The sequence below is a fragment of the Fulmarus glacialis genome, unplaced genomic scaffold (assembly GCF_000690835.1).
Source record: "Fulmarus glacialis isolate BGI_N327 unplaced genomic scaffold, ASM69083v1 scaffold4709, whole genome shotgun sequence".
Taxonomy (NCBI): Eukaryota; Metazoa; Chordata; class Aves; order Procellariiformes; family Procellariidae; genus Fulmarus; species Fulmarus glacialis.
Window position 1 is genome coordinate 96614 of NW_009231266.1, and position 16105 is coordinate 112718.

Sequence of the window (16105 nt, forward strand, 5' to 3'; positions counted from 1 at the left end):
TGAACTAAATGGGATTCTTGACATTGACGTGAATGGAAACAGGATTAGGCTGGCTGTATGCCTCATTAGATACGCGATTCTATAGCACCCTCCAAAATTCTGCTGAACTCTCCCTTTCAAGCAAATAAAGCAGGTAAACTCAAAGGCCATGAAATGTCACTATTACATTTAGACACTTAAACTGAGGTACCTGATGAATTAGCCATCTTCTTGCCAGGCATCTTAGAAAACTGCAGCCCCCGAGGGATTTCCCCTGGCCATTACCACTTATTGCAAAGTCAAAGAGAGAAAGCTAAGGTTATTGTTTTGCCTATGGAATCAAAATATGCTAAGAGAGCATGTTATTCCCCAGACTTACAAGTTTATTGCATTTCTAATTCACACCTAAGGTCACCATATGTCAAGTGAATATGCATTCTGCTACCACGGCTACTGCCATCATTTTAACTTCAATGCTAAATAGTCCTAGACTGGAAAAATACTGTCTTAGAAACAGCGTAATTTAGTGCTTGTAGCAGAAGACTGGTCTTCTGCTTAAAGATGGAAAATTAAATGTTCTGGTTCCACCTTTGGGTTTGTCAGATTCTCCAAAAACATACAGGTTAGTCAATTGCTCTGGACCTTCGTTTTCACACCAGGAAGCCAAAGAACTAAAAGCCTTGAATAAAGAAAATGAACAAAGCTAGTACAGCAACAATTGTGTCTTCTCTGTTGAGAAAGGTTAATAAAAGAATCAATCTTCGATCAAATTTCATTCAGCATTTAAAACTACAAGATGAGGTTTGAAATCAGTTTCTTGTGGCCTGATACGATTATGCCATGATGACGATGCTTCCTTCTGCATAATACATTAACGTGAATTTGACCACACAATTGTCATTTCTTGTCATTTGAGTAGTCTTACACTTAAGCAGCCATAATTGTCCTTTGGGTGTTATCTTAAATACATTAAAAAAGAAATTGAATGCTTTCACCACATTATGGTTGGGACACTTTTTCAAAGCTAATTTCTATGTCTGTGAATTATTCATAATACACTTCAAACAGGCTCTTCTGGATAAGGTAATTGACCTTGTCTGCATGAAGTACCTACTACCTTGCCTTGGGATAATTAAATCTACAATGTGGTCCATTATTTAAAGGTAATGTCTCTTCATTAGGTTAGGCAATATATTATCACTCAACTAGTCACCTAATTCTGCATTTAGTGCGTTCAAGTTTTCACTGTTTTGTCATGGGTTACACTCATCATAGCAATATCTTACATTAAGTAGCATGGTATAACAGTAAGACAGCATTCTCTTGATAAAGGGAAGCAGGACTTTGAGGACTAAAATTTCAATATTTATCTCTGTATTTGCAACCTCAGTTGGCTGTGCTTGGTTCTTCAGTGGGTCAAAGCAATAAAGTGTGTCTATTCAGTAGAAACTAGTGTCAGGTCAAAACTCAGGTACAACTAATGTAGCAGGTGGCAGTAGCTATACGAATTCATGTACTGTTCAGTGGAAACAGTTATGTGCTGTTGAAAGGTATGCTAAAACACTTGTATTGAATTCCATGTTCTAAACTAGCTCAGGTACTTCTACAGAATTTTATTTTGCTGTGTGGAAATAACTCTGGTTGGCCTGCCATCCAGGATGCAATTAACAATGTTGGCTGTTGCCCAGGCTAGCTCTGCACCATTTCAGCCTTCCCTGTAACAGATTACTAGGACTCAACTCCCCACTACATGTTCCCTCAAATGTTGCTCAGTGAAGACCAAAGTAACTGATTTTTTTTTTTTTTTTTACATATGCATGGGGTGAAAACTTCTGAGAGAGAAAGCTAATCAGTTGAGCATGCAGCTCTCTCCTGTGGTCCAACTACTTTAAACCACAGAATACTTTAGCAGAATAAAGCAGCTCTGAATCTATTTTAGTCAGTCACTGACAAAGTCCTCCTGCATGGGTAAACTCTTGAGTGGCACAGCGATTTGAAGAAGCTTCTGCATCAATCCCTTTCCTGGCTCTGAAAAATGGCCAGAGATGGTATTCCAATTTATATTGCACCACTCCAGTAACCTGGCTTAAAGATGCTTCTCTCCACCCACTTCTACTTCAGTTGTGCAGGGTATACCTGTCTATTCTATTACAGGAACACAGCATTGGCTTTTTCAGTCCATCAGTGCTGAAGCGTTTAGACTCTGATTGCAAATACTGCATTAACAAGCTATGGATGAACTTGTTAGTTTCTCTACATATCTGAATTTTTACAATGTTTCTGTGTTTTGTAGTTTGTTTTCCACTAAAGTGGAATTTAATGAAAGATCCAATAACTAAGGAGTTCATCCACTATCTTGTCTAAATCAGTATAAATACACTGAATCCAATGGAACTGATTCTGCATACCTTTGAGCTTTATATTTTTTTAGTTGAATCATTCGATACTGTAGCTTCTCTCGAGCTGTCCATTAATAGAATGTTATGATTACGTTAGCTATTCAGAGCTTTTTAATCATGTTATACAAACACAGTTCAGCCTATGAATTGTTTATCTTGATTAGATATTGTTTGAGTGTTCACTTAAAATTATGAAACATTGTTTTAGAGCAGAAATAAATACAAGGGCATCAAAAAGACTTCAAGGTGCTAGAGTGAACATTTACTCTGAAGACCTTTGGCTGAATTCCTATTTGCATGAATATTCAGGAACAATCTGTTCATGCCTCAGAAACATTTCTGCAAACACTAAAATCTCAGTATAGTGGTCCAGAATAATATAAGAAAAGGACTATGAAAATTATGAAAGTGAAATTGAAACAAAATTCCAGTAGGATAGGAAAAAAATAGCTGCCATTTATCATTTTCCATCAGCTAAAAGAAACTAGCCAAGGAAAGTATTGTTTAAGCAAGATTACCTGCAACTGGCCTGCCTGCTAAATCATATTTCATAACGGTCGACTGCTTTCCATTGTGTAACCGCAGTTGTGTACTATACATTGATAGCTCCTCTCACTATAATATGATTATGTTTACCCATTAGTTTCTGCTTTTGTGCCACAACCCAGCAACTACAATATTACAATGGTTCTAATGGTCTGTTTCACTTTGTTCATTTACCTATTAATTTTGCCAATGGCATATTTCATGGAACATAAATTTCATCCTCTGACAACCTGTAGTACAATATGGTCAGACAGATTCTGGAGCTTTGTACAGAAGTAAAATGAATTGTCCAGGGTGGCATTTTGGAAAGAACATACCTCCCTCTGGAGGCATCGGTTGTATGTAAGGTGATTACTTCAGCAGTAATAGGATGTAATTATTCACTCAATAAAATTCTGCCTCTATTAAGTAGGTACTTCTAATGTTCTTCAGATTGACTGGTGGCCCTAGCCTGTCTCACAGAGGCAGTAAACAAAATGCAACACTGAATCTCTATGTCTGAATCCAGAACATAAATGTACACTGGGAAGGAGGTGACCTAGAAAGCTGGCACTGCTTTGAACCTGGAGACTCTGGGAAACAGGACCCCAAAAGAGAACCTGAAAAATGCCCATTGCCAGTAGGACCCTCCCCAGTTCAGTGACAGATGATAAAAAGGCAAAACAAACAGACCAAACTAGCTTTTCATAGCCAGAGAAAAAGCCAAAGGGAGCTGAAACAGAGTCTACTTCAGGAGAAGACCACTTGTCCTAGAATCTCACTCTCTGCTGTAATGTTAGCATTTAGTCATGAAGATCTCTGTCTGAAGAACAGCCCTTAAACTTCTGCCACACACCAAAACAGTTTCATCTGGATAAAATCTGAGAGCTTGAAATAATGGTGACAATGGGAAGTAAACAAATGCTAATGTACAGAAAGCCTTTTGCTCAATGGGGAAAAGAGTAAGCAACACTAACTTGTCTTGCACCAGGCTTGACAATGATCCATTTATCCCAAGAATTTAATTACAGTCAACCTTCACTCTTCTTTTCCTCCTAATCTATCTGCACATAACTACACAAATATGCAAGCACACACTTTCCCAAAAAGAGAACACTCTACCTATATCAATAGATAATTTTATGGATTGTACTGACCATTTGAATGCAGCTAAACGAAAAGTTAGTATTTAAAATAAACATACCATGTAATTGATGTTACTTTTTCTTCAGAATGACTTTTCAGATCTCTAATCATTTTTTAAAACATCCCATCATAGGCTTGGATTCATCAGTAAAACAAACTTGTCAGACCCAAATTAGGTTCAGTAATACAAAATTGAGAAAAAGAACAGCCAGGAATCGTTATCATCTTTTCTTTCCTACAAACAAGTGCCACTACCAACATTTTGATCACATTGAATGAGACAGCCTGAACAAAAAGAAGAACAGAAAATGGCTACTGATTGTAGACTAAGTTACTGGGAGTGCTTTTCATGTGCTATTAATGTTAATATATTGGAATCACTACATGTTGTAAATTAGTCATGTCATTTGAAACTTTTTTAGCAAACTAAAAATATAGGGAAAGCGGGACATGGAACTAAGCATCCTCGATAAAGAAACAGGCAGTACATGAAGCAGACAGGCACTAATTTGAAAGAAATCTAGCACAGCAGCATGTGCCCAAAAATATATGAAAGACTGATGGGTACTGATGAAGTTCAGTTGAGTTTAGGATGTATATCTGGTTTAAGTTTTTGTTCCTATGCTGAGGAGGAGACAGACACTTGTGTATCTGGCATGGTGAGAAAATATGTGCATCTGCATCTCATTTTAGCCCAAATTAAGATTTCCTCCTAGCACTAGGACACTTGGAGTCAGCAGAATCAGTACAGTACTCTCTAAACGCTATTGATTCTAGTGGGTTTTAGATATTAATCTCAACCTGGTTTTCTAGAGAAATGAGACATATTGGAACATGCTATGTGAATGTTTGTGTGTCCGTTGTTCAAACAACTCATGAACCCACTGGCCAATTTAAAGTACATTTGACTGAAAAATATGTTCCTACAGGTTTCATGTACTGCCTAAACAGAAAACAGAGAGATCCTCCTAGTACCCAGCCTAAGAAAAGGTCACAATGCATTTTCAATCACCAGTAGATATCAGACAATCCATACAGCTCAACACTAAAGCACAAAACAATAGGGGAAAAAAGCATCATTTATTACTCCGCCATTCATTGAACTATTGTTTTAGTAAAAATAAACAAAGAAACAATGTTCTAAACTGCCAAAAAAACAGTAGCATAGATAAAATAAGCAAAACTGCAGAGTTGGGAGAGGATGCTGTTCACTAAGCAGAAGCATGAGAACATACATTTTGATCAGTTCCTGTTTAGAAAGATATCTAAAGTAAGTTGGAAGTATCACCTTCAGTTGCATATCTCTCTGCCTAAGAACTTTGGCATCTACCTTGGGCTGAACACATAACCTTAAGACAGCTACAATAAGACTACATGGATCCCATCCTAGAAATGCAGGCCTGCTTCCAATAGCGCTAATAGGGGTCACTGCCAAAAACAAGGGTGCTCTTTCTTAATTACACAGAGTCCCTTTTTGCCCTTTACAAAGGAAGACAACAGCCTTATCTTACGACTACACCATATACTACGGTGTATGACCAGGCAACAGGTAGAACAGTTGTAATGGTCTCTGTCTAATTAGTGTGGGTAACGACAGCATCTATCAACGGTGGGATGAATTTTAGCATTGAATCAGCATTACTGGAGACATATTCTGAAGATCAGATTATGTTGAAGCCCTGCCTGCTGCACCTGGGTGTGTTTGGACCCATACCTAGATTCAAGCCATTATGGCTAAGCTAACACTTTCTGAATGCATGGCACTCATTCTCAGGTGAGCTTACCTTTCTTTAAAACATCTATGAACAAGAAAGATAGGGCTGTCCATATGGCATCCGCGTGTCTAATAAAGAAAGTAGGCTTGGGGTTCTCACACCTCTCCCTTAACAGTCAACCACTGCAGCAAAGCGAAATCCAAACACTGCCTGGGAGATGAAGAGAAGGAAATTTTGATTCTTAAGAGATGCTTGAGACTGGGGATACTATTCCTGGGCTACAGTGCAGAATCACAGCTTTCTCTCCTTACCTGGCTGAATATACCAAACATCCCATTATACTGACCTGAATATACCATTACTTTCCTTGTAATCTGGTAGGTCCATAACAATTCACAGAATCAAGCCTTTCTTGCTGAATCACCATAACCGTGTTAATCAATTCACTAGAAAAACACATGTACCTCTACAGGATGACATGTTCATTCTTCCACTACCAGCATAAGGGCAAGGCACAAGAGGTACCTATATAAATGTTACACGAAGGGTGCACGACTTCAAAGGCGTTCATCTGGGAGGAAACACTCTTTTTACGGTTCTTTTTTGTGGCTGGACAAACTTGGCCATTGGTTTTAGGGTGGTACATTCAAATAGGTGTGATGACCCATAGCAGTTTCAGGTGAAATTGTCATCAGTAGAGGCCTGATGCCTCAATTTTCTTCTCTACTAAACAAGGTAAGAAAACTGCCTTTAAAGGATGACTGCGTCGATTAATTGGTTAACCTTTCTAAATGCTAATGTTAAAAAAAAAAAAAAAAAAGTTTTCTTCTGGGACTTTTGAATTCTGCTCTTTAAAGCAAAGGAAGAAGGCTCTTGATGTTGCTTTGAGTCCTGGACAGCTCAGGCAGGAACACACCCCTTGGCTAAACCAGTCCCCATTAAAGCCTGAGACTTCCTCCTATCAAAGGGGCTTGGAACAAATTCAGGCTCAAAAGCTTTTTCATTTTTCTTCTCAATCTTTCTGGCCCAGCAGATATGAGAAAAGCTTCTCTAAAGAAAGTTTTAAAAGGGTTGGTTTTTTTCAGGTCACCACATCTTTCTAGCTACTTGTCAAGCCTCAGTCAGATCTGATCCTCCCCAAATCAATCTGGGTTGTGGCGAGGTAAATAATTCTCAATTGCTTTTAGATGCTTCTTGGGAGGGGAGGAAGTACACAACTTTTTTCCCCAAAGGTCTGGAGACATTTTCTCCAAGCATGCTAACTTACCCTCTGTATTTTGGGTTTTTTTTTTACAAAAGAGACACTTAGAAGAGTTTTTACAGACACTTAGAAGAGCTACTTTATGCTCCCCTTAACATCGGATGGTTCACATAAGCAAAACACAGAACTAAATACTCTTAGGGAAGGCTCTTGTTCTGTTGCTGTTTCAACACCAAGCACAAAGTAATCTGAAAATACAGCCTTCAGCTCATCCTCATTGTGTCTTTTCCCCTGCTTTTGCCTTCACACTTTCAAAAATAGAAAATACATTTCCCATAGGCTATTTTCACACTGTAAAGAGGGTAAAATCCCTGAACTTACAAAATTTACAAGCAACGAATCTGAGTCTAACCCAATCTATATAGAGTAAAAACTTGACTCCTTTTTCCATAGGCTTACATTTTCTTTTCTCCTAATTACACTATATAATTAAATTATGCCATTGTTCATTTCGTGTATAGCCTCTTAACACTTCTGTCTTCCTGGATAGGTCAGACCAATTAAAGCAAAATCAAAGCATATGGGCTTTGTCCCATTCACTTGCTCCATCCCACCTGATTTTCAGCAAGTGCCTTGGTTTGCACATACTTTTTTCTCCAGATCTAAAACAGGAGTCAAACGAACCCAAAACACACATAAAACTGAGAGATTACAGCCCCAAATGCTTTGCTATCCTCAAAGATAATGTGAATAGAAATGCAAATTACTATTGCTTCACTCACGTGGCATCTTGGTAGAAGAGGTCAGCTGAGAACTCTTCCACCGCTATGATTTACGTCTTCTATTCTCCAGAATCGGAAAACATCACTCTCTGCACTGGCCCAAATTTGATGGAGAAATAAGTTTAATGTCAGTAAGACAGTTTGAGTCTAATGGAGCCCAAGATGCTCAAAGTAGGACAGCTGAATAAAGCAGACAAATGGAAGTGTGATGAGAACACACTCCCCGCTGTGGCTCTAATGAGGGAGAAGGCACACTTTTCTGTTCAGGCAGCAGTACTGCTTGCTTTCTTGAATGGTGGACAGGTTGCTGTCATAGCTAACGACCCATTAATGCAACAAGCCATGGATTAGCTGTTTGTTTCTAATTGCCATTATTTATTTATTGTTAATAATATGCTGAGTCCTGCAAATTAAAAACTACTATCACTGTTCATGATTAAGGGAATGCTGGCTGGGATAGCCTGAAAAAATTGTGTAATTCTTTCCTTCTTCGAATTGTGTATATGAATAACTTATATGACTGGGTCTCTCAAGTCAGAGGTATTGTTAGGATATGTTTGATTCTGGCATACATGTCTCAAAACTATCCATTTCCAAACTCTTATTTGGATTGCAGAATTCCCTGAACTCAAGGTTTCTTCATTACTGAGCTATAAGCACTTATACCATCCCATAGGTTTCACAGGTTGAGCAAAAGATATTATCAACTTCACTCCAAACCAGAGGTTCTTTGGGAACAAAAGTCTGAACCTAACGGATTACAGAGGTTAAGCAAACATCTTACAGCATCAGTTCACAGCACTGACTTCCTTACAGCACCACCAATAACAATTCATGCAATGGCTTCCAGATTCCAGGCTCAAAATCTGTTGTCTAGGTTTACATTTTATTTACCTGTCCTATGTGTCTTCATTAATACCAGGAAGCCAGTACAAGCTTCCTGTATACTGGAAGAGGTGCTTTCCATGTCGGTAAAACACAGTAGATCTATTCAGTTTGGACTGACAAATTTGTTTTCAAGGTAAACTGTAAAAGGTCTCTTAAAAAAAGAAAGAAAAAAAAAAGAAGTGTAATTCCAAAATTGCTCCTTAGACTTAAAAAAAAAAAAAAAATCATTCAAGAGAGGAAAAAAAAAAACCCACAACAAAAAAACAACAGAAATATCCAGTGACAGCAGAAGTATGAAGAATATATTCCACAGAAGCAAACAGAAGTTACCCATACAAGCTCCTTCCTCACCACTCTATCAGTCCCCATCTCGAGAAGTGTTTTTAAATTCACCTGGCATGCGGTGTCTAAAGCAAACACAGATAACGGTGCTCCAGTGTCCGCTGGAGTATTCCCAAGAGACTTGTGCCCTTCTGGTGTCACTCCAGAAGTATGCCAGGTAGCATTAAGCCTGTCTTCTCCTGCAGCGGGGTTCAAGGAGGGAGCATGCTTTCCTCCCATTGGGTTAGAAGCCACACAGCGTATGACCAAGCAAGGATTTCTTCCCATGTCTTTCTCATCACTTGGCTGCATTACAATCTCAGAGAAGCACAATGGGACTAGAGGAGAAGTAATGCAAGCAGCTGCCATTCCTTCCTTGGTAGCTATAGCACACTTTACCTCACTGTCAGTCAGGAGGAATTGTATATGGTGAGGGAAGTAAAGGGTCAGAAATTGGGATAATGATATTTCCATTACTCACAGGTGTATGCATGCTAGATGCCAAGTTACCTCCCCCATGCAGCAGGTTTTTTATTCTGCTTAGACCACCTGCATTTTAATCAGCTGCACACTACTAACAATACAGCATCTTTAAAAATAGCCTCTAAATCTCTCCCTACAAATAAGGGGGCATGTTGTATTACTATGGCGAACTCTGTTCAAAAGTCTCTAAATATAGCACAAGTTATCTAAAATTGTGCTTGTGAGAAGCTGTCAACACTGTCACTTTGGAGGGGAGAGACAAGGTATGGTGGTGGAAAGACAGATGGCAAGTCAATCATTCTCAAGAAGGGGATCCTAATTACCCAAGAATAATTACAACATACAATCTACACCTGCCACCTACCCACCACTCCCTTTAATATGAACCACTTTTTGAGGGCGGCCTGCCCTGTTCTACGTTATTTTGTGCAAGGACAAATAGTCTCCTGGTAACATAATAACAATTTAAAGTACCTGGAATGATAAAATGGAAATTATATTTGAAAGATATAAAATAATAATGAGTGAAACCCCAATGGTAAATGACTGCTTCTTATGGGTCATTTTATATCCTCTCATGGTACATCTATATAAAAAACTTCATCAGAACCCAGGTTTCACACTCCTTTCTCCATAAAGATTTATACTGCTCTAAAAAGTGGTGTCCCCATTATATGAAACCTTGGTGAAAACCACTCCTCAAACACTGTGGTTCACTTCTGGTGCAAAAATACTAGAGCTAGTGAAGGTCCAAGAAGGGCAACTGAAAGGACTATAAAAGCACTGGATGAGTGCAGAACTGTGATTTACCACATCCTGCAATGCCAGAACTCAGTGCACTGAGTAAAACATTAGTTTAAAATACATTTTAAAAAAGTAGTTCTGTACACAGCAAGTAGAGAACTACTGGAACTTGCTTTCCTAGGAGGCTGCAGAGGCAGACAATATAATAAAGTCCAAAAAGTGATTAGACAAATTGATGAATACCAGATCCACAGCAGATACTAAAAGGGATTGGCAATGGCATAAACTTTAATGCGCTTAACAGAGCGCATTATGGGTGATGGGAACATAGTGAGGGACGTGCTGAAGCCATCCAGACTTGTGTACTCACCCTAAGCTGCATCTCTCCAGCAGCCACTATTGGAGGCAGGACCCTGCAGGACATTCTTAGCATCTTATGCTCTGACATCACTGGAGATCTCATCTGGAACTACAGAGGGACCCTGCACAGACGAAGAGCTCTAGCAATGTACAGGGCATAGATAAAACACCGCTGATCTGTCTCAGCAGCAGAATTAAGTCTAAACTAAAGTCTAAACTCAGGAATTAGGACATGCTCCCCACTGTGAGGTAGCACTGCATCTTTTTCCCCAATAATAGAGGTACAAAATGCAAAAGCAGTGGTTCACAGGTGAGGGCAAACAGCTGTCTGGCATAAGCGGTCACAGCTGGAGACAGCACATGGTACAGCTCGGCACCAAGATACAGGTCTAGCCGGGAGGCAGAGGGAAGAAGAGGAGGTGGACACCTGGATGCAAGTCATATAACACCAGGACTTGACAGATCTTAAGAGGGAAAGGCACAAAGTTCAGGGACGAGATGCATGGTTTAGGATGGATGTTTGAAATCAAAGCTTGAAGTGACATGGTATGGGAATTCTGCTGGGAAGAAAAAACTAAGGAAGAAGGCAGGAAGAAAACACCACCTAAAGACATTCTTATTTCTTTGATTTTGCTCTAGGACTGATCTTTTCTCAGTCCCTGCCTACACAAATGTGCTATAAACTTGACAGATTGTCAGCCAAGTATTGTAAAGCAAGCTATCCTGCCACTGATACAGCCGTCACTGTGTAAAGTCCTTGATATGGTGGATGTGAGGCAGCTTCCCAAACGTTAAGCGTTTGAGTACACCCACTGCTTCTAGAAAACTGAGCTAATTCAGTCAGAGCTGAGGGTTTGTTCAGTTAATAAAGTGTTTTCATATCTTCAAACACCTTGTATGTTAACTGTTTTATTAAACGTGCATGTGCACACATGCACCTATCCTTGTACACATACCCTTTTCCTAGGTATTACCTGAGATGCTCCACAAAGAAAGGAAAATCAGAGCCCCAGGGCCCAAATTTCTTTTCAGATTCCCAGAATACAGACAGCACATTTAGAGGTAGCCCAAGATTCCTGCTCACTGCCCACCTCCCTCCTCTCCTGTTAGCTTGTCTTGGTCTGTGCTTCTAGGGATGAGGCGGTGGTAAAGTCTGCAATCTTTTGCTAAGAGTGTGGATGACTCTCCTAATTAATGCCAACTGTCAGATTCTCTCCGGTTATGTGGGTGTCTCTCCCACAGGCGTGGGGATGTCACAAGGGACTTGCAATTACTGGTCATAAATTATAAGTTTCATTTGCTAGCATTATGAGAAAGCAGCTATTCCTTTGATGAACAGACATCTATTCTGATGTTCACAAACCTCCTGAAAATCTATCTGATAGCAGAGATGTACAGAAATGCATTCAGGGCAATTTAATTTTAGTTTTCAAAGACATGCTTGCAGCTAAGCCTAGTATGACAGTGAGAACTGATAAGGCTGTTCCAGACAGCAGGAGGTGGAGATGAGTAAAATCCTTTGCCAACTGCCAGATTGCATGTCTGACACATTGCAGATGTAAATCCAAGTAACTCAATGGGGAGACTACGCTGAATCACACCCGCTGGAGATGTGCCTATGTCTTCAGAGCAAGAGGTAGTAGGAAGAGAAGACAGACAAATTCCTTGATATAAACTGGAACAATTTTATGCAGGCCAGGAGCCTCCCTTGGTCTGAGGCCAGAATGCCATGCTTGTCCCTTTTCCCAGGGACATGATTTTTTTCTTCCCCTCCCCCCCGCCCCCATCAAAACTGTGAAAGCCAAAGTTGCTATGTAGCAACACGCATCTTTGCTGCAGAGTAACGTTACGAATGCAAAAGGAAAGAGAAACTTTTTTATTCACATGATTTTTTTCTTTCCCCGCCCCCCCCTCCCATCAAAGCTGTGAAAGCCAAAGTTGTTATGTAACAACACGCATCTTTGCTGCAGAGTAACATTACAAATGCAAAAGGAAAGAGAAACTTTTTTATTGCTTCTCTGTGAAATATGATAGTGTTTAGATCCTGAAGAAAAGGATCTGGGGTTTTGGTGCTACCAGCTGAGATATCTTAATAATGCGTTCCACCTCCTCGGAAAAAATAAAGAACAAAATCCAAAACTAGAGGAAGCTCAGAAATGGATTAGATTCCTTGCAGGAAGGGCAACTTTTATATCTCTGTCAAGATCAGGTATACCTCTGGGAGATGCCCTTCCATTAAGCATTCACCCCTGGGCTCAGTCCAGAGGTATTAATGAGTAGCGATATTCAGCAGGCTGGATTAGGTCATGTAATGTTTCCTGCTGGCCTACAAATGCAGCATTGTCATCAACATGTGTGCATTTCTACACTGACTTCTGAAGGAAGATCTGAAGTGTGGTTCATTACGCATAATTACACATTATGATACCCTTGTAACACAGAGAGAACATAGTGCTTCAGGCATCCAAAAGCCTAGGCCGAATCAAGAAACAAAACCCAAGAGTTTTGATTTTTGTTCTGTTGCTGTGACCCCAAATCAAACTCCCTCCAGTTACTTCTGGGCATAAACAACACAGATGAGAACCTTCTGCAGTGAGTCTAGCAAAACGCCCTAGGGTTATTTGTACTTGTAGCTCATCTTCAAGTTTAGGAACAGAAATTCTTTAAATCTCAGAACTCTTCAAGACACCTATAGTGTTCAGCACCACTAGGTCTCTAGTCTCTTCTATAATAGTTCACCTCAAAATGAATATCGAATAATAGGGCTATTTAAGACTTTGGGGGAAAAAATGTCTTTCTATTTTTTAAAAACACTTAGTACTCCGCAAAGAACAAATTGTTACCCACATCTTGTCATTTCAAGAACTCGAATGATTATTTTTGAGCATGTTGCACATCTCACCAAACTTACAGCCTTAGGCTATTGAGAAAGTTCAGGATGAAAAATTGGGAGTGTAATTAAAAAGCACACAAAAGGAGGAAAAAAGAGAAAGGAAAAAATGATGGTGTCTGCCACATGCATAACACTGAATTGTAATTTTTTCTGATTTATCAGCTGGAGCTGTACTAAAGAGTTACGAGTCACGCAATTCTTGTGTGGTCAACTGTCAGGACCACAGCGGCACTGCAGCAGCTGCAAGAGCATGAGCCGGGCTGCTGGACACCATCGTCGCATCCTCTCCATTGAGGAGTCAGAGTCACAACTTTGATCCTGGACAAGTGGAGAAGGAACTACCTGTCAGGAATCATCTTAGCCAGTCTGCCAGTTGGTAGATAATTTTAGCCCTGCAGCAGGACAGTTTATATACTGTCATTTTACACAAGATTATCACTACTTACTTTTTTTTTTAAAGGAGGAATGGATTTGGATCCTTAAGAAGCATCCCTAGTTTTATAAAGGCACTGCATACAAGAGGTATCTCAAAATGCACTCATAGTGTACCTTTCTGCATGCACATGACCAAGCACCTCAGAGAAATGTGTAAAAGTAAACACATGCAGACCTGCTCTAATATTGTGGCCTTCATCCTTAAAAAAATATTTTGGAAATAATCACTGTGTAATTATATCTTTATAACATGTCAGGTGTGGTGTGGGATACAGAAGCCAGCAACACTGAAAGTATTTGTAAGACATTCGTTCCCCCTCTTTATGAGCAGTTATGCCTGAATTTTGTTTTCCCTTTGTGCTCTACCCTGCATGCTGATATTAAGATTTCATTCTTTAAAAAATGATTAGCAATATAAGCAGGTCTTGGCTGGTAAATTCGGATGATAACAAAAGACATAATTCACAGGTTTTAAAAATAAACTAGCTGTAAGGCATGTGATTACTGGATCTATAACATTCAGTGTTATAGTAACTTTGCTGGAACCAGGCGGGTTTTTGATACGTCTCATTAGGTAGGCAATGTATTTTTAACACAATAGGTACTCCTATTGCAAGCTCCCCTTAAGGCTCCCCATGGGATTTCTTCTAACCTACAAACAAATTTAAGAGTTGCTAATAATCAAAGAATCACCAGGACCATACAGACATTACAAGTAACCAGATAAGACTTTGAAGACATTCAGAAGCCTGCCTTTAATGGCATTCATCTCTCCGGCTAAGCAAACAAAATCCTGACCCCAAGAGAGGGTCGAGTGGAAGGCAGCCATCCTGAGTAGCCACCGGAGATTTGCTGCCACAGAGACACAAACTGATCAGACCCTCTGCTTTCCTATTACTGCTACATTAAGTCAGGGCAAAAAGCTTCCTTCTATCAGACAGAAGAATTAGTTTTGCCCCAGAAACTGTACTGCCAAGCACCTTAAACATCATACTCAGAACTATGGGACTCAGAAGAGGGTACACTCCTCCTCCCCACAAACATCAGAAGACTGGTGCAATCTAGATGCTTTCTATCTTTCACATACAGTTAAAAACTGTAAATAAACAAACACATCCATTTACCATCAGCTAAATACAGCTTTTGTGGTTTCCAAGTGGTACTTTCCATTGTAGAATCTTTCAGACCCTTTGAATGCATGAACTTACACAGTGGAAACTCCCCTGCAGAGCTCTAACCCTCTTGCATCAGAGGACACGCACTGCACAGTAGTATCCAAGAAGGTAAAAGGCTTTTCACTCTATTCTGTATTGCTACTATTCGTTTTGGTTTTTTTTTCCTCCTCAGTCGCATGCAGCCTGTATCTGCTGTATGATCAATAAGAGTTAACAAGGAAAGATTTGGGGTTGCGCCACTTACTCGGGGTGTTCAGGAGACGTGACTTTTTGCAGTGGTAGGCTGCCTCCTGTTCGCAGTACTCTGTCCTGTTTATCATGGCTTCAAGCTGCTCCGCACTGCTGTTGTAGTTAAAGGACATGCTGTATGGCTTCTCCGGATCAGCTCCTTGGACTCTGGTTAGCCCTGTGTTGTTGTGCTGCACTGCAGTCCAGATCTTATCTTCTGTTAAATGAAAAAGGATCGAACGTGAAATTAACAGCAAAAAAATTGCAACAAGCAGGGAACAAAACCAGTTGAAATCTAATGCTTTACTGCATTGGAGAAAGGATCAGCAGGACCCCGGGCTCTGAAACGGTCACTCTGTGATGAAGACCTGTTACAGGTCAGTGTAGCCCCCAGAGCTGTTTCTTCCAGAACTAGCTTAAGCAAACACCACAGAGCCTGCTGAGCAAGAGAGAAACTACAAGCTTCCTGAGAACCACAGAAGATCTTCAGCATCTTCTATTGCCAGGTATCTGAAGAAAATTAGACACCTTTCAGCTGGCTTTGGCCCTGAGAGAAAAGACATAATAATATGGCTCAGGGTGGTAACACTCATCTTTTGCAAACATAGCTGTACCTGAGAGCAAGCCCATGCTGTTACAACAACAAATGGTAGCAGAGAAGTGCAGCTGATGAGCTCACACAAACTCACCACAAACAGAAATTACAAACTCTTGCCAGAAAGCTAAAACTGAGAGTATGTTTTTACTGCCCAGCTGGAAGTCAGATCACTCATTTTACTCAGTTCTCAGATTTTTCTACATATAAGCCGAGTGATGCCCTGCTTAGATGTA

The 16105-nt window shown here is 40.0% G+C and overlaps 1 protein-coding gene across 1 annotated transcript in view; it reads right to left on the minus strand.

Annotated features, from left to right (window-relative positions):
• The window catches only part of CNTNAP5 (contactin associated protein-like 5), a gene marked incomplete at its 5' end in the record, with an annotated part of 86095 nt that extends 70515 nt beyond the window's left edge, over positions 1-15580 (minus strand). Inside the window, one exon of the mRNA XM_009584488.1 lies at positions 15291-15580. Coding sequence (XP_009582783.1) covers positions 15291-15580 — 290 coding nt within the window. The remainder of the gene's footprint in view (positions 1-15290) is intronic.
• Between the last annotated feature and the right edge of the window lie 525 nt (positions 15581-16105).